Here is a 23,032-nt window from a genome sequence, read left to right as displayed (position 1 = left end):
GTTATTAACTGGAACTGCTGTATGATGTGTGAGGAGTGCCTGAGGTCCCTTGGTTTGTTCAGCCTGGAGCAGAGGAGGCTGAGGGGAGGCTTCATGGTGACCCCTTCCAGCTGGTGATTACTAAGAGCTGTTTAATAGTTTGCACATGACACCAAGTTATTAGGAAGGGTTGATCTGCCTGGGGGTAGCAAGGCTCTACAGAGGGATCTGGACAGGCTGGATCACTGGTCTGAAACCAGTGAGATGAGGTTCAACAAGAATGCTGGATGATCACTCCTTTATTACGTACCCAAACATGGCCACGAGTAGGTTCACAAGGAGGATGTTAGTTGAGAGCATGTATATGCACACAAGGGGAATAGTAATCCACTCTGGGAAGCGGGGTTGGTTGTTGGCATCCAGTTCCACGCACAAGGGCTTGGACTCATTCCCAGAAAAGGTGCAGCGGTCAAAGTTGTAGGTGGTACCTCAAAGGGCAAGAGAGGAGAACAAACAGTGAAACTTCTCCCTCTCTTTCTGTTGGTTCAGCCCCACATATTGCAACTGAACACAACATGTGTTGCGTCCTCTTCCCCTCCCCCCCCCTCCATCAAACATAAAACCTTCCTTGTTGCTCTTGGGAGAAAAGGGGACAAAAGGGCAGATGCTGTGCCCCAAATATTACAGCTACTATTACAGCTACTTTGGCTATCTAGGCAGAAAAGAAGGCTGGCACTCAGGAGAACTGAACAGCTGGAAACTATTAGACATGGAATTAATTTCTCATATTAGGCCTTGCTTCAAAGGCCTCAGCCTGGGAAATGAGTCAGCTGCTGACCCCCTGAAGACCACAGATGACAGAATTATTCCTCTCCCACTCAAACAACGGACTGGACAACCACTGAAAGGACAGAACCTTCCACCAATCAGAGAAGATAGCTACCATCAACATCATCAGGGTACTGGCCGAACATAGCCAGGTATGGCTCATAGATGACTGATCGAAATATCCACTCCCAGCGGTGCTCATTCTTCCTCAGGATGCCTTGCCTGGCCACACCAAAGGCCACCATCCACACAGCAAAGAGGAAGAGGAAGAAGAAGACATCTATCATCTGAAAAAGGACAACAAGCAAATGTGTCGGCGTCCCACATTTCATTTTTCTCCCTGATATGATGTGAGAGTGGAGAGCACGTACCAGAAAAGTCTATGAGGTTAGCATCATTTTCATGCAAATTCACAGCCACCAACATGCACGTACAGAAATAACTGACTATTCCCACGAGGGAACTTCAAAAACGTTTACAGAACCATAAAAACAAGAAATTTCAGAATACAGATTGGCCCACCATCATCAGACAGGCTTCATTCCACAAGAAAACAGATCCACATGTAAAAGCTATTTGTGGAACAATTACACCAGTAAGCCTTGCAGCCAAGTGCCAGGTGAAAGCAGCCACCACTTCTGTAAACGCCATCTCAGGTGGCTTAAAGCTGGCATTAATATTCCCAGCACTCCAGCTAGTGGTTTCATACATTTCCAGCTTTCAGTGGCAGACAGATATGTGAAGACTAGCAATATCCTAGTTAAGCCTTCCTGTTGTTGCAGACCAACCTTCCTCCAGTGACCGAAATATGCCACTGAAACATTTGAAACACGTAAGACAAAAGGCTACGAGGAAGAAAAATTTCTCTTCTGTTCTTTAATCTTTTTTTAGTCTGAAATTCAATCTTGCACAGAGGAAAAGGCCTTGCTCTTAATTAGGTCCTATTCAAATCTTAATTAATTCTGTTTAGCAGATTTAACAGAAGGAGTGAACTTGCTGCCATCAGCAGAACAGTGCTGATATGACACCTTGTCATATCATTTATTTAAACGCTCTTGAACAGCTGCCAGAATCTTACCATCCTCTGCAGCATAATAATTTTGGGTCCTAGATTCCTGCTAACGGTGAAAATATGGATCAGTCTCAGAGTAAAAACTATGTAGTCCAAACAGAAAATGACTCTCCCAGAATACCAACAGCTTTCATCAGATGAGTGAAGCCTGATGGAGACAGCAAAAGAAAGCGAAGAAGAGCATTGGCTAAAGCATACAGAAGTCACATAGAAACACACTGGAACAACTGAAATGGGAAGTGAAAAGCGAATCACTGGAAAACAACACAGCTACCCGGGGTCTCAAGCCCACTCTGACCCAGTCCCACTTGGTATTTATCATCAAACTTGTTAACTCCTGCTATGTTTACACACATTCTCTCTTGGCTATACCACTGCCTTCTCCTGTCTCTTTCTAATATTAACAGCAAGGCACCTTTAGGTAATCCTTAAGCCTCATCACAGTGCAACAACCACTCTGCTGCACTGAGGTAACAAGAGCTAAGTTATAGCTGACTAAACAATTACAATACCATCATATCTTTGTCATGGTTGTTAACCCACCCATTCGTGTAAAGCAGCTTATGTGAACCGAGGACATTCTGTTACACTACTGTAAGTAAAATTACAGTTCACTTAAACACAACACACTACAGGTCAGAGTCCAGTTTACCATACTGAATAGTCAATAACAGGAGCCAGGAAAAATCCCAAAGTACTTCTGACTATCTGGGACATTCATCATTTTATCCTGAAAGCTTATTATGCTTTGTATTGCCAGACTTGAAGGCACTGTCTTTAAATCTATGTCCATTTAAGCCATCTTCTTGTAAACATGCTTATGCAAATCCAGACTAAGAATGGTTGTCCCAATGGCTCAGAAAGATCTGAGTTTAGGGAAGTTGACTTTGATTCAAGGGAAAGACTCAACCTCCATTAAACAAAAGAGAAAATGTTTCATGCAGGTGCTCCTCCAATCACCTTATTATTTCTTTAATTGATTTTAACAATTTAGAGTCAAGACGTCGTTGTATTTGTTGCCTTCGTAAAGAACAGGGAGTTTCAGGAACATGTTTCCCAAAATCTCGTGACAAGTTACAGTCAAAAGTTGGAAAGAAAGGGATGTCACAGAACGGCCACAAGAGAAGACGCCACTCACCTGAGCACAATCCCTGCTACGAAGTAGAAGATTGCTAGGGTATCCATAACATTCCACAGATCTGAGAGGTACTTACTGCCATTCATATACCACTAGAATGGAAAAAGAGCAGAAAGCAACAGTCACACAGCACTGGCCAGTTACCTGAGGTGCTCATACACGAGTACTTCCTCCCCCCATCTCTCCCACTGGATGGGTAAATCTTCTGCCAATGCAACAGTAAGGTTTGTTTCCTTGCTCAGGTAATACTTTCTAAGACACAATACGTACACCAGATTGTTTCCAATTTACCCAAAGAGTTTTTTAGGAACCCAGCAATGCCAGAAGTTACTGGCAACATGTTTTTCACTGCTTACACGTCAGGATTTTCTATGTCTAGAGCTCATCGACTTAATGCTCTTGCAGTGGACCACAGACACTGCACCACAATGTGGGTTCCTGTGCTCAGAGGACACAACCCAATCACATGGATGCTGCTACAATGAATGCTCCTGATGAAGGCTGAGACCAATGTGCTTAGGGATCACATGAATGAACACAAATGCTCCTCGGGGAGCTTTTGAGTAGATCATAGTATGCTCCAGCAAGCTGCTGCCATTTGGGTCAAAGGAGTCTTGCTTTGACCTAACAGCATCAGCTGAAACAATGTGGGGAGGTGGGGTCACTGCTTCAGGGCAACTGAAGCATTCAGGCTTCTCTTTCATCAGAGCTCATTCAAGTAACCTGTCCCTAGCTACATGCATGTGCTTTAGAACAAAGATGCTGATGTAATTAATTCTTCTAACTACCAGACTCTCTAATTCTAAATTACCATGCTAGTAAGAATCTCTACTGTTTCCCAGACTGAATGACTGGTAGTGCATCCTGGATTGAAAATGTGTGCAACCAACTTCTGGATTCAAATCAGAGATAGTTTAAGCCACTAGTCCTGAGCTCTGATTATTAAAAAAATTCCATTACAAAGGCTCCACAGAATGTTAGCTCCATAACCTTATTCATGTTTGGAATGATCTGACTTGTGTAATCAACAAAATCAACTCCAACCCCCTAATTCACATGCAGTTGTTGAAAGTAATTCCATGCAGTGGCAGATAACTGGAGGTTCAACAAGTGCTTACAATGCTGCAGCCTATGTGGAGCATAGTCTCCTGACTCCTGGGGGACCATCAGCCCTTCATAAGGCAGAATTCTGACACTTGGTGGCTCATGCATTGCTAAAGATAGACAAGTATTTGGCAGCTAGCAGGTTGCAAGGCTCAAGATGTTACCAGATACTATTTCAGCATCTCGGGACCCATACGCACCCCTTTCTTACTATTTAAGGTACCAAAGGTTGAGCGCAGAGGGAGGACGGCAATCCTGTGACACTGGGTTGACTCTAAGAATTTCCTACACCAAACATAAGTTGCTTTGCTTTCAGTAAGGCAAAAAAACAACTAGAAATGACAGTGAACTGATGTTTTACATGATGCACAGGGTCCAAATGTCTTTCACAAAGAAATGAGCACAGCGCTGCCCTATAGCTGTATTAAATGTAGCAGGCTGCAGCCTGACGCCTCCATCTGCCCACTCACCTGGATGGAGGCTACATCCAGGAGGCAAAGAAGACAGCAGGAAGGGAATGTTTCTAGTAGTTGGTAACTCCATGGTCACATTACTTATCAAAGGACCAATTTTCTCCTCCATATAGTTATCTGACTGCAGCATCTACATTTGGACCACATGCAACATTACTCTGACTTTTCCTTTGATATGAAAGCAAAATCTGACACAAAACTATTTTGTAATTATTAAGGACACAGATAATATTTTGATAGCAGAATTGGACCCATACTTGTCCACTCAATCTCAGAGGAAGCTAGGGAGAAAGTATCCCAAGAAGCCAGTAGGGCTGGGACTCTGTTCTGCCTTCTGCTCTTTAGCAAAATAGCTTTGAAGTGAGGATATGAGCTTCAAGTTTAAATCCTCAGTAAAGTCTCTGTTTTAGCTGCCTCCACTCCCATAATAAAGCTGATACAGTCTGGCTGCTAGCTATTAAAGAAACCACTGGGATCTGAAGCTGTTCTATCTGCTCAGGTTAGTGAGAAATAGTGGCATCGGGAAGAAGAAAGGTTTCTACCCCTAAGCCTTTCCCCTGGATTTTTGCTGGGTCCACACAGGAAATGCATTGACAGGTCCAGAGACACCAGAACCTAAACCAGCAGAAACAAACACCATCGGTGTTTTCATTGTGACAGTCTTTCACTTTCATCCCATTTTCCTTAGCAAGTAAAGCTGGCTTAAATAAGGTACTACCATGAGTATTAAAAAGGAAAAAGACTACATAGAAATTTAAGCATTGTAGCATCAACACTAAGTCAAGTCATTTAGGTTCGTGGGAGAGATCTGGTTGGAGAGTGGTCTGATTCACACATCACTCAGAAGCTCTTGTTTGCTTCATAGGGCAAGCAGAAGGCAGCTGTACACTGAAACCACACTGACATTTCCAGCACCTTGTGATTCAGGTCCCCAAAATACTGAATTTGCTTGAAAACCAGTGCGTGTTGGTGTGTATCTAGGTCAATCTTCTGTTAAATCTAGTCTCCAAGTTCTCAACTGCTTTGGCAACCTCAATCAAGCAGCCCTTAAGAAGCATCTCCAGTGGCACCAACGTACCCACACAGCCCCAAAGCTGTGTGTAAAATAGCTCAACAGCCCCAAAGCCTGCAGCCATTGGGACGTAAATAGGAATCAGACATTGGACATAATGTACAACCCAGGAAGCAGTTACTCTCTAACTTTAAAGCAGACTGCACTGCCTTAAGCTATGAATGAGGGAGGAAACCATCAAGGCAAGGCTTTAAATCTAGCATTAAACATTTTTGGTTTTCAAGAGCTGCCTACTTGTCTCACTTCATCACAAAGCAGGATGAAGACCAGCACATAAAGGATGATCTCCAGGATGGTAGGTTCCTTCTGAAAATCCATGAGCAACACGTAGGCGAAGAGCAACAGGAAAACAATGTAGAAGATAACATTCCATGAGAAGACTACAAAGGGCGAGGTGAAGAACGACACGTAATACAAGAAGAGTTTCTTACTCTTCTCCACAGGTTTTTTCCTGAGGAATTAAAAGAAGGAAAAGGTCTCAAAGCACAGCTTTTATGCCTGGAAATATTTGCGCTCTTTATCAAAGTGAAAATTAGAAAGCTTGCAAAGTCTAGCACAGGATAGCAGTGTCAAGGTAATCACAGAATCACTCAGGTTGGAAAAGACCTCTAAGATCCCCAAGTCCAACCTCAACCCACCCCACCATTCCCACTGACCACATCCCTCAGTGCCACACTTCCACGGTTTGTGAACACGTCCAGGAACGGTGACCCCCCACCCCCTGGGCAGCTGTGCCACTGCAGCACTGCTCTTTCTGAGAATAAATTGTTCCTAACATCCAACCTGAACCTCCCCTGGTGCAACTTCAGGCCATTACTCCTCGTCCTATTGCTGTTATCCAGCAGAAGAGGCCGACCCCAGCTCACCACAACCTCTTTGCAGGCAGTTGCAGAGTAATGAGGTCTTCCCTGAGCCTCCTCTCCTCCACACTGAACAACCCCAGTTCCCTCAGCTGCTCCCCATCAGACCCGTGCTGCAGACCATCACAGCTCCTATTCAGTACTCAACTGGACACAATCCTGGGCAATTTGCTGTAGCAAGGGGATGATCTTGAGAGATCTCTACCAGCCTGAATTGCCCTGTGATTCTATGATTAATTGACTTGCTTTAACTCTGTTAAATTAATGAGAATCCAATTGATTACCTGAATGAAATGAAACCACAGCCTATTAAAGGGAAAAAAAATAGACACAGTATAATCTTCCAATTCTTAGTATCTCTTGAAATCTCTCCATACCACTGCTTGGAAAGGAAATTCTGCAGGGAAAAGGAAAATACTCTCATTTGTTTCAAGAACAACAAAATAACTTAGGAATGCTATCACAGCAAGTTTGATTTAGAAGAAAAAAAACCTTCAGATTAAAAACAAAATAACAATTATTCCTGTATCAACAATACAGCAGCATCAGTAACAGCGTGCTGGTTCCTTAATCCAGTCATCCTTTAGTTTATCTGACAAGGAATTGAATGTGAGCCTAAACAGGCCTTGAACTGATTTATGAGGCACTTTATACTAGGCAGTATATCCACAACTGTGTGAACACAGAAGCTGTGCCAAAGAAGCCACTTTGGGCAGTCTTTATCATCAGGGTTTTTTTCTTATTTTACTTTATGATCTACTGCTCTAAATAATCGTCCCCTCTTGATAATTCAGCCATTTCCAGGAGGGATGGAAGCCACAAGAAGGGATGCATTTCACAGCACTCCCATAGGTTCTGACTTGCATGAGGACAGTGCCTGAGCAGTGGAGTTTCCACAGGCTATTCATGTGGATGCAGCATTTTGACAGCAAGAATATTTGCTTTTCTTCCTAAAGTCACCCAGATCACAAGAGTTACAGTGATATGTGCACCACCTTTGCACTGATACTACCTGCACCCCTGGCTGTGCAATGAATTGCTGGTCTTTTGCTTCCACTGCTAGTTCCAGGCAATTGCTCCCTCCCCAGGCTTCACAGGAATAGGTCAGCAGCTGCTCAGCTAGGTTTTCATCATTGCTGTAGCACTCGGTGAACAGCTCTGGAGGAAACAGGCAGGTCCATAAGGAGAGAAGGAACCTCTTCCAAGCCTCTTCCCCATTTGGAAACAGTTGCAGAGCTCAAAGAGCAGGAATTATCCTGTCCTGCAGCATTAACACTTGTTCATACGGCACTTGCTGCATACTTGTACATAGACTTTCCAGCACAACCACACACTGAGCTCCAACTTCAGACTCAGTATTCCACCAACTGGGATGCAATTTCCCTCACTGACTAAAAAAATGGAACATTAAACCATGCAGACTGAAGACTTCTTTCCAAATTTTCAGCATGATAAAACAACATATGCACACACTCTACACATAATAGACTTGCACACATTAAGCTTTCATGCAGAATTCAGGTTGGGATGAAAAACTGTAATATAAAAGTCACCTTACACAGGGATGGTGTTAAGGTGCATTCTACACTAAAAACTAAGGAAGTGCTCCTCTCCAGCAACATATTTCCCTAGGTGTTTTTCAAACAGCTTTTAACCATAACTGCAAGGATGCATACATACAGCAATACCTTCAGCTGGTATTACCAGGTCAGTCCTAAAAACAGACTTCAGTGGTCATTTCTCTGTATCAGACCCAAGAGACCTGGATACCTTTAAGAAAGTCTAAGTGGTTTTCACCTTGTGAAGCATGAGATACTTTCTGGTAACAAGCAAGACATTTTCAGATCTGATCTCCAGATCTGATGCACAGCAATGTTTGCTTAACATAGGCTGTTACACGTTAACCATTATCTAATCTGATTTGTGGATATGACAGCAAATTGCTTGACAATGCAATTACAGACTTGCCATTTGTATAAGCAGATCAGTCAAGAGAACAAGGCCATAACCTGTAATAAAGTCTTTAAAGGCAACAGTGTATTGTATTTTGCTCCAAGTTATGGGATGATGGGCCCTACCCCAACTATCTGACACCAATTAGCCTCTTTAAATAAGAAACACTCGTTACTCCAGCTCATGAGATGCAGAACTCAATTCTGAACCACTGACAACCCTTTTAACAGGAGAAACCAGAGGTCATAAAAAGAAAAATGACTGACCTAGAATGCATGATCTAGATCTGCATTCTCAATGAGTGGCAGCAGTGCTTTTCTTTTCAGAATAACAAAGGCTTAGGATGCTGTTGTTTAGAATTCAGGAATTCAATATACTTTTTATCTGCAATTTATTCTCACTCCTACTTTGCAGTACTACTGCAAAATTGAAGGATGACTCCTCTCAACCCAAACATTACCAGCTCTCATGAAGAATGCTTCTCTTACTCTATATTGTCCTTGCTATTTCAGCCTTGCCATTACAGCCAGGTAACTCTTCTTCCTAAGGAAAGAAATTCTCCACCAAAAAAAAAAAAAGAAAAAATCCCTGAACACTCATATTTGGAGGCAAGCTGTTCAGACAGAACAGTTTCTAATGGGAACAGATGGTGTGGAAAACAGTTCTAAGCAGTGAAAATCACAATGCTAATGGAACAGGTGGCCCAGAGAAGCTGTGGGTGCCTCATCATTAGAAGTGTTCAAAGCCAGGTTGGGCAGGGCTCTGAGCAACCTGATCTAGTGAAAGATAGTGTGGGATGGCTCGGGCTATGTGATCTTCAAAGGTCCCTTCTCCAACCCAAACCGTTCTATATTTCTATGATTTCATGCTGGATAACTAGTTTTCTAAATGAAGGGTTTTTCTACTTCTTCCTGAAACGTCATACTCTTCTTTACAAATCAGGCTAGCCTTCTGGGAAGTATTGCAGCAAACTGAATGAACTACATTCCTTGCATTCTGCTTTCATTTTGCGTTATGTGCACAAAATAAAAACACTGTTTGGCAAGCACTGCTGTACATCAGATCTGGAGATCGCTAAAGCCAGTAACATTCAAAGAAACTGAACAGTTTCCTGATCTCTGACCCGTCTATTAAATTTCTAAAGGGCTTAAAAGAAGGCACTTACCTACTGCTCTTGTCTCATACTCATTAGCAAGTTCCTCAGACTCACCAGCAGCATTTATATCATTCTTCACTTTCGCCATGCTTTTCAGGAGCTTGCTGGCCCCAAGAGCTGCCAAAGTACAACCTCTGGTCTGTGGAGAGAGAGTTAAGTCATGCAAACCCCTCTGAAGAGGGAAAGCGATGTATTCTTTAAACATTACCCCCTCTTTTTGTTCCCAGTCAAGACTGGCAAATGAAGATCTAGTTCCATGACACAAATGGTAACTATCTCTGTACTGGGTTGGTAACAACTTTGTGACCAGTCTGAAAAGTTCTTTTGTTTTTCAGTCAGATATCAGCTTTGCATCTCTGGCTGAAGATGCACAGAAGAGGGTCTGCTCTGCCAGGAACTACAATCCTGTATTCACAGTACACCCATCTGGACCAGTTGACTATGTTAGTATATTCCAGGGAGGAAGTGCTCTGCTTTGGAGACACAGACCAACGTGAGCAGGAGCATCCATTAGCTTTGCATGCATTAGCATCACAGTTGCAGTCTGTGAATTATGCATTTGATGCAATTATATCTAAATGTCTAATCAAATTTAGAAACGGATTTCAATCAAATAACTGGGATCACAACGCTTTCATATTGCAGAATGGGGGGCACTTAGCATTCAAGATTGAAAACAGACAAGAAAATGTAGCTATGTGTAAGTACTAGTTTGGACTGCTGACATGTATCCAGCATTATGGAAGGAAAGTATGAAATCCAGGCCCAAACACAAAATGTATAACAGTAAACCTACTTACTGAATCACCTTGCAATTGTCTACCACAGTTCTACGGCCAACAACCTGAAGACGAGGAGCATCACTGTGCTGTTTACAAACAGGAGCTAAGAACAACTCAACTCACTTGTTCCCAGATGACTTTGGATAACTCTTTCTTGTTCTGAAGAACAGACCAGATAAACAGAGCTTGCAATGGATGTCTTGTGATAGGACACTCAGTCTGAAGAAAAAAGAAAAAGCAACAATTCTTCAGACCAAAGTTCAACTAAACCGCTTTCTGGAACAAGTCCTTAAAGTTCTACACCATCAACTTCTTTGCTCTAGAGCAGATTGGTACAAAATACCATGGTCTGTACCAGGTTATAAGTTCTGATTACTCATGCCCAGCTAGCACCTCTGCACTGGACTCTGCATTTATGTTGGTTTCAATTACAAGTATAGTTATGACATTGACATGTCATGATTATGATTGCAATAGAAATTATTTTAACTCAACATCCAAATACATCCACCCATTTTGCTCATAGCTAAACAATCCCTACATGTATTGGTAAAATGGGACCATATGTTAAGTTAAAAATAAGGCTGAGATTGTTAAAAGTAAATCCTGCTATACTAGAAATAAAACATAGCTTTTCCTTTTTCTTTTTCCCCTCCTTTTCAGGGATGCACAATGGAAATCACTCACTGAAAGATGTATCTCCAGCTCATGCTTGTTATTTTTATCATCTCTTTTGAGACCTCTCCGAAAGTCTTCAACCATCTTCCACACAAACGTGAGGAGTGCATCATTATAGGAGTTCTTGGCGATTTGCAGGTTCTTGAACACCAAGCTGCTGAAGTTGTTGGTGTACAGCTCTCTAAGGACCTCTGTGGTAAGGAATTTCCTCAGATTCAGACCATTTTCCAGAAAGAGACGAACAAATTTGGGCCTGTCTTTCACTAGGGCTGTGAACATGACATCCTGCAGGTCAGCAGACTGGGAAGAAATGGAAGAGTAAATATCAGGGGTCGTATGGGATGTGAAAAGCTTACCTAAGGGGACTGATACCTGTAGCTAACTGCCACATTTTCCTTCAGGCTGGCACGCTTTCATGAGAAACAGTTTTTCACATATGTAATTGCACTTGTTGGATGGCCTCGAGCACTTCTGGCACGACCTGTCTACGATACCAGTGCAAGGAGGAAAAGGTGGTCTTAAGTATCACCACAGAGGGTGGGACGCTGAGACACTGGCTGCTGTTACCATGTCTCTCTTCCCCCTTCTCCCCTGGCCCATATCACCGTACTCAGAAACCATCTGTACCTCCCAGTTTCGGTCATTGGTGAAGATCTCATCACTGGCCAGGTCCAACTGGTTCCACTCCAGCAGCAGCTTCAGCTGCCCATTCCAGTTATCTCTGTTATGTTCATTGGTGCTGAAAGCTGCTGAGGAGGAACAATCCTCTAGGTAAAAGACCAGAGACAGAAGAGCTTCTTGGCATACTTATTCATCTCTGATTTCACGCTCTGCTCAACAAGAGCCCTGTACCAGGCATCTTTCCCCAGACTCATCTATATCTTCCTGATTGGGTTTTAGAGGATTCTCAAAGCTTACAGACACACCTAGTGCCTCATGCATGCATATCACACCTTCAGTTTCACACACCATGCAGAAAATGGTACTATTTTGTTATTTTTATTATTTGCTTTAAACTCATTTATGCCCTCAATGCTAATTTCAATAGGGAATTTCGCAGGAGAAAATTAAACGAGCACAAGTAAAACCAAATGCTAAACCAAACCCACCTCCCACTGGGACAGTTACTTCAAGTTTAAGAAAATGTTGCATGCAAAAGGACTGATGGTTTCCAGGTTCAGCAGAACACTCAGTTTATGAAAATACGTTTGCACAGGGCAAAACCCCACTATTCAGAATCCCAGAGTAACCCATCTTTGTCCGCCTGTTTAAAAAGCAGCACACAAAAATACCACACACACACAAAATGACAGAACAGAAAGACAATTACTTGCCTTTGTACAGAGCAAAAGAAATGGCATTGCTCACAATTTCATCTCCAGCTTCTTCTGTTTTGATAACTGTCAGTAAATGAGGGTTCTCAAGGACTTCTTTGATCTACAAAAAGAAGTTTCAACTCAAAGCAATATAGAATGTTTAGCAGCTGATCTCCTAGAGCCTCTTTAAAAGAAATCTTCCATCACACTGTAGCCAACTTCCTTCTCATCAGTCCTGTTTCCAAGTACAGTTGTTAAAATTTACACAAGTCCAGACAGGAGCAGATGAGGTTTAAGCTGCCGAAGTCTAAGATTAGTTTTCCTCTGAATACAGCAAACATCCCAAAAAACACAGTATCAGTAATAAGGAACTACTCTTAAAGTATGACCGACTGAATCTCTATCTGGAGCTTGCAAACAACTTACAATGGTACATACATAAGAAATAACTAATATTAAATAAAGAGGGGGAAAAAGTGAGTGAAGGGGACTTATAAGAAGCAACCCATCATTTTCCACCCCCATTACGAACATGCAATCACTTCCCACCTTCTGCTCCTCCCATGAAGGCAGGAGATAATTAAACAGAAGAGGAAAACTGAGTCAGACCCTATGATAAAGCACTGGCTTTTAATTGAGGAAGTCAATTAACCTAAGTTAACGGACTACAGGGCAGAAGTGTTGTTGGAACAAAGACTTCAGAAAAACATCAAGATTTTCCTACAGCTCCATTTTTTTGTCCCTATTTAGGAGGGCAGAAGTATATCTAAAACCAGGTCAGTCAGAAGATCAGGTAAATGGAAAGTCAAAACAGTTTCCTGAGTTTGGCCTGAGCAATATAGGAGATGCTCTCCTTAGTCCTCCAGTCTCCCCAGTCTCCAAAAAAGCTCTTGTAATAAACAGTCAGCATGGTAGCTGAATTCTGAGGGTTCCATCTGTGGTCAAAGATTAAAAAAAAAAAGGCAAACGAATTTGCTGGTGTATGTGCACTGTTACATCTTCAGCTGTGTTACGTGTATGCAGTACATGCTGCTCCCCCAAAACCTGGCTGCTCCTGACCTCGTTTCCTTTCTACCTTTCTGCTGCTTTCAGCCTCACCAGCTCTCTACAACAGCACATACTACTTACCCATTTGATCCAGCTTTCAGTCTCCTCTTCTGAGAGCCTTGAAATGGTGCGAGGCAGGTGCCTCAGCAAGCTCTCCTTGACACACAAGGAAGTAAGAGTGTCTTCTGCTTCCATCAAGCTAGCTATAACATCAGCTATCCGTCCAGAGCCTTCCACAACAACGCAGGGAATTTTACTTTTGATGGCCACATGGATGGACTAGGGAGCAAAGAGGAAAGATGACAACTTGCAGCACCACTGTGCTATTCAAAGAATACTATTCAGGAAGAAAGCCTAGTAATTTTAGTATAGACCACCCCTTCTGTGAAGATGTTTTTCTCAACATCCGACTTAAACCAACAGTCACTTCTCTTCTATGGACAAGTGTTGCTTAAATAACACTGAAGGTGAGTACAAGGGCTCCAGCTTTATTTGTTAGAGGAAAAGCCAATAGTCTTACACAAACAGACTTCTGCAGCATGAAACCTGCTGATCACTTCGAGCTGGTCAGAGACTCAGTTCACTCCTGCAGAAGACAGGTTTTGATTTTATCTATAAATGAGCAAGATGGCAGACAAAGATGTCTGAGTGTATTATTAACACTAATGAGTAAACCCTATGGTTCGCATGAACCCATCCTTGAAGCATCATCCAATAACATTTCAGAGGATCCTCCTTCCATGAACGAAGCATTTAATTTGACGTGGCTTTTATCATACTGATTAGATAGCTAGTAAATATGTTATGCATCATGGTGGTTTGATGTCTCTCCATACAGGCAATCACAATGCTTCTCAACCAGCTGTTCTTATACAGCATTCAGTACAACTCCTTCAGTTGTAGTAAAATCCTCTCTTAAAAGTTGGCTGCTTGAAACTAAAAGAAGATAGCAGTTACAGCAAAGCTTCACTCTAAAACTTGAATGGATGCTTTCATCTCGTCTTTATCTTTGGACTTCTGATTAGCATATTGAACTCTGCATCTGCATTCATCTACAATATGCTTGTGGGCAAAACTAAATTAATCACACAAGTAGAATCAAACACCAGGAAACACAGAAAGGCTGGGGTAACAATTTCACAGAGCGATACAGACTACTTGATTAATGTTAGCAATGAAATGGTAACAGAGACTGTGCTTAGAATTACTAGGAACATTTTTTGTCACCCAGTTTGACTAGCCTCAGTATTAGCTCACTTGTTCAGCTCTCTAGGTTTAAACTAGATGTGGCCCACGGTTCACAGGATCAGCAATAAGGTCAGCTTTTGCAGGCTTTAAACTGGAGTATCTCCAACATAAGCTGATCTTCTCAGTGTATGAAATGAAAATACTGACCTCCACTGAACAAGTGCAAGGCAAATTTTGGCAAACCAAACCATCAGATAAACTAAAGGTCAATAGTGACATGGCTGACAAAGACTCTTCTGATATACAAGAGCAACGTTCCTATGTCACTCCTGGAAAATGTGAAAGAAGCAAATGAAAGAAGTAAACTCACTTTCAAAGTCTCTTTCCCTCCTCCTTGAGCAAAACATACAATTGGAATCTTCCCACCGTAATTTGATTCTGTGGAACAGGCCAACAGAAAAAAAGATTCAACCTGTTAGTGCAGTTTGACCAACCTGTTCAACAACATCATTTCTGAGTTGTTCGTGCACTCATTTTGATACCAGTTTACTGTTGATTTTCCACATTTTCAATGGTAAAGGAAAGCTAAGAACCACACGACTCCAGCTGGTTTTTAAGAGACACAAAGTCAAGAGCAGCTGCCAAGGCCTTTGTCTTTTTCCTTCTTAGCAAAGAAGGGGCCAAAGAAGAAACTGTTTATAAGCTGGATGCAGATGGATCATCACTGATATTTTTTTAAAAAGCATAATATCAGCTCCTGTGTAGCTGTGCTTCAGCAACCTGGAACTCAGTGCCAGTTGGGCCACACGCAGAAGTCAGTAGTCAGCTTCCAAGAGAAGGAAGAGTAAGAAGGGCTGCATTGCTAAAGCAGATTATTTGTTGTGTCCTACAGAGGACTACTGTCACATAAAAAATGGCAGTGAGGGGAAAGAGATGGCTCTGAAGAAGACTGCTTGTTCTTGAAAGTGCTCGAGATGAAATGCAGATAACACACTCCTCCCACTTATCATTCAAGGGATGATTCTACTGCTTTTTCATTCCTTGGAATGAGCACTGAGCCCCAGAGCAAGCAAGTTCCAAGGAGGAGGAGGTCTGCAACCTGACATCCACACCTACCTGGGATAACTCGCTCCGAAATGTACTTTTCTAACTGAGTTCGTACTTCTGTCTCTATTGTTGGGTGCCCGTGGGTGCCATTGTCAACCAGTAAGAGATGGGTGTGATTATTATCCAGGCAATAGAGGGGATCTCTCTTGAGATCATCCATTATGTAATGAGCCAAGTTGTACCCCTAGAATCACAAGCACAGTGTTTAACAGAAAAGCAAGGACAAAGCATGCACAAGTTTTGAAGGTCAAACCTGTGGCAGCTGAACCTCCAAACACCAGTTATTCTTTATCATTTAGGAGTCCTGACTCCAGACACTAACAGTCCCAACAGCAACAAAAGATTGTGAGAGAAACATCATAGAAGAGCACAGTAGAAATATCTTGTTTTCTTTACAAGTACAGTTTTGAGATGATCTTCCCATAACTTCATTTCAGGTAATGGAACAGAAAGAAATTAGTTTAAACAGCTTAGTCCTTTCAGAAGTTCTGTCAAGCAATGCAGGAGGCAAGTATGCTTCCTTCAGCCACTGGAAACATTAAATCTGCAGAAAACTTACTTTCAACACATCAGAGAATTGCAGAATTTGAGGGACTCGAAAATTCTGGGAGGGTCCTGTTGAGATCATCTAGTCCAATCCCCAAATCATCTCAGAGCCCTCAGTATACTCATCAGTTTTCTTATCTAGCTGGATGAATTTTAGATATGCTTGTAAGAGCTAGCTTATACAAGATATAAAAGGAGATGTGCCAGTGTATCTGACTGATGGGACTGCCTCAACAGGGACAGGTGGCACAGGGTGTCTTAGTTAATGGGAATCCCCACTCTGGGCAACTACGCAAGGATTTCACAGCTAGAGTAAGTGTGGAAGAGGTATTCCATAACTGTCAGACATGAAGTTAGAGCAGCTGAACTTGCATGCAGGAGCGCTAAGCCCACAGCTGGAATCACTAGCTGATCCTCCCTCCCACCAGACCTGATGTTTGAGACCATCTTGCATACGAGAACACCTTAGCACCTTTCTGATTTGGAAAGAGCACTTGGTATTTCATCTCCCTGCAACACATGCTGAAGAAAAGCTGGACCCAAGTTGAATTGTTTCAGGTACACAAAAGCTAACTGTTGTGTTGCTAAGTTTGTTGTTGTGTTTCTACACAAACATTTCATTGGACAAAAAAGTCCAGCAAGCTCAGGTCTACCATAACATAATAAGAAGACCTCTTTGCTAATTGCTCAAGTCAGTCATCACATAACTGATAGCATCAGCTGAGCCCATCACTGCTCAGAGCAGCAGTCAAGGATGTAATCTGCATAATTTAGAGCAGAGCCCTGTCATTATTTCCCCACTGACTGTTCATGCTTCTTACCTCATTATCACCACTGCGAATCAGGCTTTCTCGGTTGGAAATCATGCCCCAGGCTGCTATGCCAATAGCCACCACATTCTCCTCGGAGCTCAGACTGATGGTGTTATCTCTGACCACTTCCCCAATGTACTTCATCAGCCCATAATGTGTACCTCCTGTGAAAATCCAGGCCCCTGGGGACAATGTGGAGGGATAACATGGGAGGATACAGTGGAATACCTTCCCTTTCAAAGACCACAATCCCACTCCCACTCAAAACTTGACACTTTGAGGCATTTATCCTTCAGTTAAACATAAAATACATGCCACACAGCCTACCTTACGTTGCCATGGGCATCCGAAGGACTAGTTCTCAACTCTCTAACTTACAAACTGATAGATAACATTTGTCCCACGTGCACCAGCCAAGCAGAAACAACACGAACACTCTGCTTCCCTGCTGACCCTCTTAGCTGCTTTCTCTCCGTCAGCCTTATGCAGGTGTAGCAATACAAATCCACGTGCAGGTCTTTACCTTTGGACTGGGCAATGTAGATCAGCCTGCTGAATATCTTGCGCATTCGGGGCTTGAGCGCGAAGTTCTTTGCCCCTCCAGTGACAGAGATGACAAGGTTAGGGGTTTTCAGGTGCCAGTGCTGTGTCATGAGGTCATAGAGTGTTTCAGGGTCTGTGTCACATGACAAACGGATGTACTTCAGTGAGAAAAAATAAGAGAAAAATAACAAGAGATAAACACTGATAGCTGGAAACAGACCAGGAATTGTATTTTCTTCTCTATCGTACACTCTCATTGCAACAGCTGGTGGGCAGCGAGTGAACTGATGAACAATCGGAGCTTAAGTATTTATTTCTTCCTCTAAGGCATCTTTATATTCTCCCTACAACCTACAGCATGGTATTTCTGAGGTACTTTCCTCTACTTGTAGATCAGGTCTAGAGATAAGGGATGGTCTTAAAGCGGAGCACTGAGTGGTAGCTTACAACCAGCAGCATAGTGAAGAACACGACTGCTCATCTCAAGTCTCCCAGCTCTGCCTTTTCAGTCCCAAAACTGCAACTTGGGTGAGCTGCAGTGCCGTGTCTGTACCCTGTGTTCTGCCACATACATCTTCAACTGCACAGAAGATAAACTGCATGACACAGGAAACATTTGCCACTACTAGTGAAAGTCATTGAGTTATAGAATCACCAAGGTTGGAAAAGACCTCCATGATCACCCAGTCCAACCATTCACCTACCACCAGTATTTCCCACTAAAACACATCTAAAAGTTTCTTGAACACCTCCAGGGTTGGTGACTCCAGCACCTCTCTGGGCAGCCCATTCCAGCACCTAATCACTCTTCCAGAGAAGAAATTTCTCTAACATCCAACCTGAAGTTCACTGTCTCTGTAACGAATCGACATCCTAAGAATCAGTTTGGTGTGAACTGATTACAGCCGTGACAGCAGCCGTCTGGCAATCTGGCAAGCACTGTCTGTGTTTGTCTTAGCTTTAGCTCATAATGATGACAAGTAGCTATTCTGTGGAGACTGAACGATGTATGACCAGAATGAGGGTGGTGTGGAAGAATGCTGACACCAGATGGCACAGGTGTCTGTAAAAAGAAATCAATGGGCAATAACAATCAATGTTTGAGTGTAAATGCGTGAGGCAGGTAAAAATAGTTTTAGAAGTGAGAAATCCAATGGAAATAACTGCATAATTCAGAAGCATTGAGAAGAAAGAGCACAAGCAAAAGCCTTGAAAAAGATCTACAGAAACAACTCCTAGCATCTCACGCCCAAGGAGGAAAGGATCCCCCTGACCAATACTGAAATCCTCCCTTCAGAGGCCTGAAGAGTCACTGTAAGGCTTCCCAAACCTTCCACTCATAGACCTTGGATCCACAGGATGAACACCAAGCAAGTCTGTGGTACAGCAGTTCTAACTGTAACAAAACTAACTGCATCAAACTCACAACAAAGTCTGAACAGTCTATTAGGATGCCATAAAGAACATAGATAACTGGTCTCAGATAGTCGTACCATCTCTCCATTTATGTAAAAAAAGCTCAGATCCATTTTTTCTATGCTAAAAAAACACCTTGAAAGGCATTCAAATTGAATCAAACAACACACTCCTACGTTCTAGGAAGGTTCCCAAGCCTAGTTCCTGCAAATGGTTCAGAACAGCCAATGCAACTCCTATTAGCTCTGTAGTAGAAGGCATTTCCCCTGTACAAGGCTCTGAACCCCACCATCCACCTGGCTCTTTCCACCTCCAGTCCATGCCAGGCTGTAACCCGCTCAGCTGAACGCAGCTTGCTTCTTCCAAAATCCAACAGTGCCATCTGCCTGATGCACCCAGCTAGTGCATGCCCACAGACTCGAGGACCATCACACACAGTTACTGTTACTGCTAACAGGCGTCTCTGCAGCTCAATTCAGACAGGTATTCGACAAAGCAAGCTTTTATCCAGGCTGAAGGCTGCCAGAACATTAAATACAGAAACTGCATGTTCTTGGATGGCACAGCTTCTGAGCAGTACTGCAGAAATAAACGAGCTGAAGGAGGACTTAGTAAAGGTAGACTTTTTATTGGCCTGTTCACATCTGGCATCTCTACCACAGTATTGGTGTGACCTTGGGAGTGGGATGCAGAGCGTAAATCTTCCTGCCCCTCACTGAAGAGGGTCTTCAATTACCTCGGATTTGGGGGATAGGGGCAAGGAGAAAAAGGTGCAAGGGAGGAGGAGAAAAAGGAAAGGGGGAGGGGAGAAAAAGGTGAGTGGTCAGAAAGCTCTGCAGGCAGCAATGACATGCCATGCAATGGTAACGCCATTAAAAACACAAGTGATGATTTTGGAGAACACCAACCAGGTACGTGCATGCAGCTTCTGTACTGAAGAGCACAGATCCTCAGAAAAAAGGTCTTACGTCCTTCCAGATGTGAAATCTCTATGATTATTATCTCCCGAATCCTGTTGCAGCTTCAACAGCAAAGCATGTTAGCCATGCTCCTGCCCCAGGAGTCACACTGATGCGCAGTCTCCCACCATTTTCTTTCTAAAGTATAAGTTTATCTGCACTGAAAAGGAGCAGCATTCTAAGAAACAACCCTGCCTTAATGTTAAAGTCAGAAAGTCAGGAAAAAAAGCACCTTTATCAGGAGCTCAGTCATTCAGGCACTTAAGCTTACTGTGCTGGGTTCACTAGTAAAGATGGGTAAAAGGGTGCTAAGTTGTGCCTCAACACCATCACTTTTCAGTAGCAGTGAGAAGCACAGAGTGGGCAGTGCAACAGCACACAGATACACTTCATCACAGACATCACAGGTCAAGCTGAAACTATTTCCTCCAGACTCCAAACAAATTCTTCTGTTACACCTGGAAACACCTTCACACACACATGCACACACCAGTCTATAAAACAAATAACACAGAAGAAACTGTACACTGTTCCAGCTATCACAGCTAAAGAAACCATCTCAGCTCCTTTCTAGCCTAACTCTTCCCATTTCTTTACGAATAAAATCTACTTCAGCTTCACCTTCCCTGTTTTTAGGAACCCCCACTGGCATTGGATTCAGGACTCCCATGGGGCCTGACATTTGCCCTTCAAGAAGATGACTTACCTTTCCTCTCCTTTCTATATTTTCGAAGTGAACATCCCCAAAGGCATCGGTAGGAAGTTCCTTGGTGTGCTGCTTATAATTCCACTTTTCATCATCATTGATCTGAGTGCCCTCTATATGTTGACTTTCAGGGTATCCGCACTTACACAAATTGCCCCTGGAAGAAGAGTGAATGGGCCTATGTGACTTCTTTCCTTACCTTAACCCAAGTTAAAACATCAGCAGCTTAATTTGAAAGCCTACAGGACACTCAGAGTCAGAGCAGGTTTCAGCATCGGACACCATCAGATAACCTTATCAGCCACTAAACTTAAGGGTACAAATAGTTTCTTCTCCTTTCTGCGCTCTTAAGCAGGTAGGAAAAGTAAAAAGTTACTGTTCTGTCCATTATAATCATTTTCAATGTAAATCCAGGGTCTGACTGGTCTAATACATGGTCAAATCGAGAGGGAAAGGACATCTGCTTCTGCTCTTTCACTGCTGAGTAGCAACAAGGCAACTCAGAATCACCAACATATCCCTCCACACAATGATGACAGTTTGGGAGCACAGGTAATACACTTCTTACTCCTCTCAGTCAAAGGTAGTGCAAAAAGGAAAAGTATAGACATGGAGGCAGGGACATAAACAACAGTGGGCAGATTACAGGGATATGGCTCAGGTGTGGTCAAACACTGGAACACACTTCCTAGCAAGGTGGTCGATGCCCCGTGCCTGCCAGTGTTCAAAAGGCATTTGGATAATGCCCTCAACGACGTGCTTTCAATTTCTGATAACCCAGAAGCAGGCAGGCAGTTGGATCTGATCTTCTCTGTAGATTCCTTTCATAAAAATGAATCTTATAATGTATGTTATATTTGCACAGCATTAAATTTATGTAATTTATAAATTACAATATAGAGAGTGTGTGATCAAAACACTTTGTAGGGCTGGGAGAAGCACCCCAGGGTACCTATCCTACCATTAGAATTCCAGTTCTTCTGACCACGACTGAACAATATCCCAGACATACGCTAACAGACCAAACAAGCAATGACAACCAGAGGACTTGTACAAGCAAGACTGAGGTGAGGTTGCACTGCTAGATTCAGACTCCTGAGTCTGCTTCCCAAACACCCCTGCCACGTGGCTTAGCAAGAAGCAATACCCTCAGCTCCTGACACCCAACATCTGCAACACCAGAGGAAAATGGCTGCTTACACTGACTTGCTGTCTTTTGTAAAGAAGACACATTCTCTCTTCTTAAAGTTTTCTCGAATGAAGTTGACCAAATCCTTGGGGGGAAAAAAGAATTACTTTCAGCAGGTTATGAAACAGCACAGACTTCAGTAACAGCACGGTCAGTTCAAGCACAAAGTGAAATTGGTGTGATTTTCAAGTCTGCCTTCTCAAAGTGGTTGGCAGGGAGGAAAGAGAAAGCATTGAGGGAAACAGACAAAACACAGAAGACAGCTAAACATCACAAACAGGCACTCAAATGAAAGAGTGATATCAATACTTTTCTATCAAGCACAATATAACAGAACGTGGGGCTTCCCCCCATAAAAAACTTGAACACCAAAGCAGAATTTAAACCCTACGAATTGCCATGAAAAGCTTACTTGAATTTCAGCAGTTGTAATCCAGAAGACCCACATAGAAAACATCTTACTTGAATTCAGTGGCACCATGCAGTCAGCTGTAGACTAGAGAACAACTCCATTTGCATGGATGGTTACAGAGGTTAAACCTGATGATACTTTCCAAACTCTGGTTAACTCTGGTCCGTCTGACTGGGAAACCTCCACGAAAGCAAAGCTGACACATCGATGAAACATCTCCCAAGTTTATCAGCCATGTCCTGATACTCACGCTGTCATTGCACGACACATCTATGCTGCGAGACATGCTGGAATTGAGGAGTCTGGAACTCTCAAAATTGCCATTTCTTCGGTGCCTCATGGTGCCTGCAGAAACCTGGAATGGCATGGCAGAGGGGAAAGGCTCACTGCCATGGTCATTTCCTTCAACAGATAGGATCAGCAAGGACAAGGTGTCCTGGGAGGGGGTAAAGGGAGGGCTTATTCAAATTCAACATAAAAATTTTACATTGAATTGATTGCTAAAATGTGAAACTAGCACTCAGAGGAAATCTTTTCTCCTATTTCATTCCACAAGAAGACTTTCGTCTTTCTTTCCCCACCCAGAAAGAATTCCAAGTCAACATGCTTTGAGAAAGGAATGTATATTCCGTCACATACATCTCACTTCATCCCAACATTTCTCTCTTTCCCTGCCATCTCAGATGGGCACACTAC

The 23,032-nt window shown here is 42.9% G+C and overlaps 1 protein-coding gene across 5 annotated transcripts in view; it reads right to left on the bottom strand.

Annotated features, from left to right (window-relative positions):
• Window positions 1-22,703, bottom strand: part of TRPM8 (transient receptor potential cation channel subfamily M member 8) — a 30,090-nt gene extending 7,387 nt beyond the window's left edge. For 2 of the 5 annotated variants that reach the window (XM_042874670.1, XM_042874671.1), the window contains exons 1-20: window positions 22,587-22,666; window positions 21,936-22,009; window positions 20,736-20,892; window positions 17,635-17,812; window positions 17,121-17,293; window positions 15,763-15,937; window positions 15,017-15,084; window positions 13,540-13,737; window positions 12,430-12,532; window positions 11,723-11,841; window positions 11,105-11,395; window positions 10,541-10,636; window positions 9,645-9,774; window positions 7,539-7,684; window positions 6,811-6,923; window positions 5,901-6,117; window positions 3,018-3,109; window positions 1,886-2,027; window positions 923-1,094; window positions 290-467 (exon numbers count right to left, since the gene is read on the bottom strand). In XM_042874670.1, coding sequence (XP_042730604.1) covers window positions 290-467; window positions 923-1,094; window positions 1,886-2,027; window positions 3,018-3,109; window positions 5,901-6,117; window positions 6,811-6,923; window positions 7,539-7,684; window positions 9,645-9,774; window positions 10,541-10,636; window positions 11,105-11,395; window positions 11,723-11,841; window positions 12,430-12,532; window positions 13,540-13,737; window positions 15,017-15,084; window positions 15,763-15,937; window positions 17,121-17,293; window positions 17,635-17,812; window positions 20,736-20,892; window positions 21,936-22,009; window positions 22,587-22,622 — 2,858 coding nt within the window. In that variant the 5' untranslated portion in view covers window positions 22,623-22,666. Of the gene's footprint in view, window positions 1-289; window positions 468-922; window positions 1,095-1,885; window positions 2,028-3,017; window positions 3,110-5,900; window positions 6,118-6,810; window positions 6,924-7,538; window positions 7,685-9,644; window positions 9,775-10,540; window positions 10,637-11,104; window positions 11,396-11,722; window positions 11,842-12,429; window positions 12,533-13,539; window positions 13,738-15,016; window positions 15,085-15,762; window positions 15,938-17,120; window positions 17,294-17,438; window positions 17,534-17,634; window positions 17,813-20,735; window positions 20,893-21,935; window positions 22,010-22,586 lie in introns of those variants that run through there. The other 3 variants (XM_042874668.1, XM_042874669.1, XM_042874672.1) reach the window with 3 other exon arrangements.
• Window positions 22,704-23,032: the final 329 nt, after the last annotated feature.

The sequence above is a fragment of the Lagopus leucura genome, unplaced genomic scaffold (genome assembly GCF_019238085.1).
Source record: "Lagopus leucura isolate 7727_CA_CO unplaced genomic scaffold, USGS_WTPT01 Super-Scaffold_100012, whole genome shotgun sequence".
Classification (NCBI taxonomy): Eukaryota; Metazoa; Chordata; class Aves; order Galliformes; family Phasianidae; genus Lagopus; species Lagopus leucura.
This window is presented reverse-complemented; position numbering and strand designations above follow the sequence as displayed.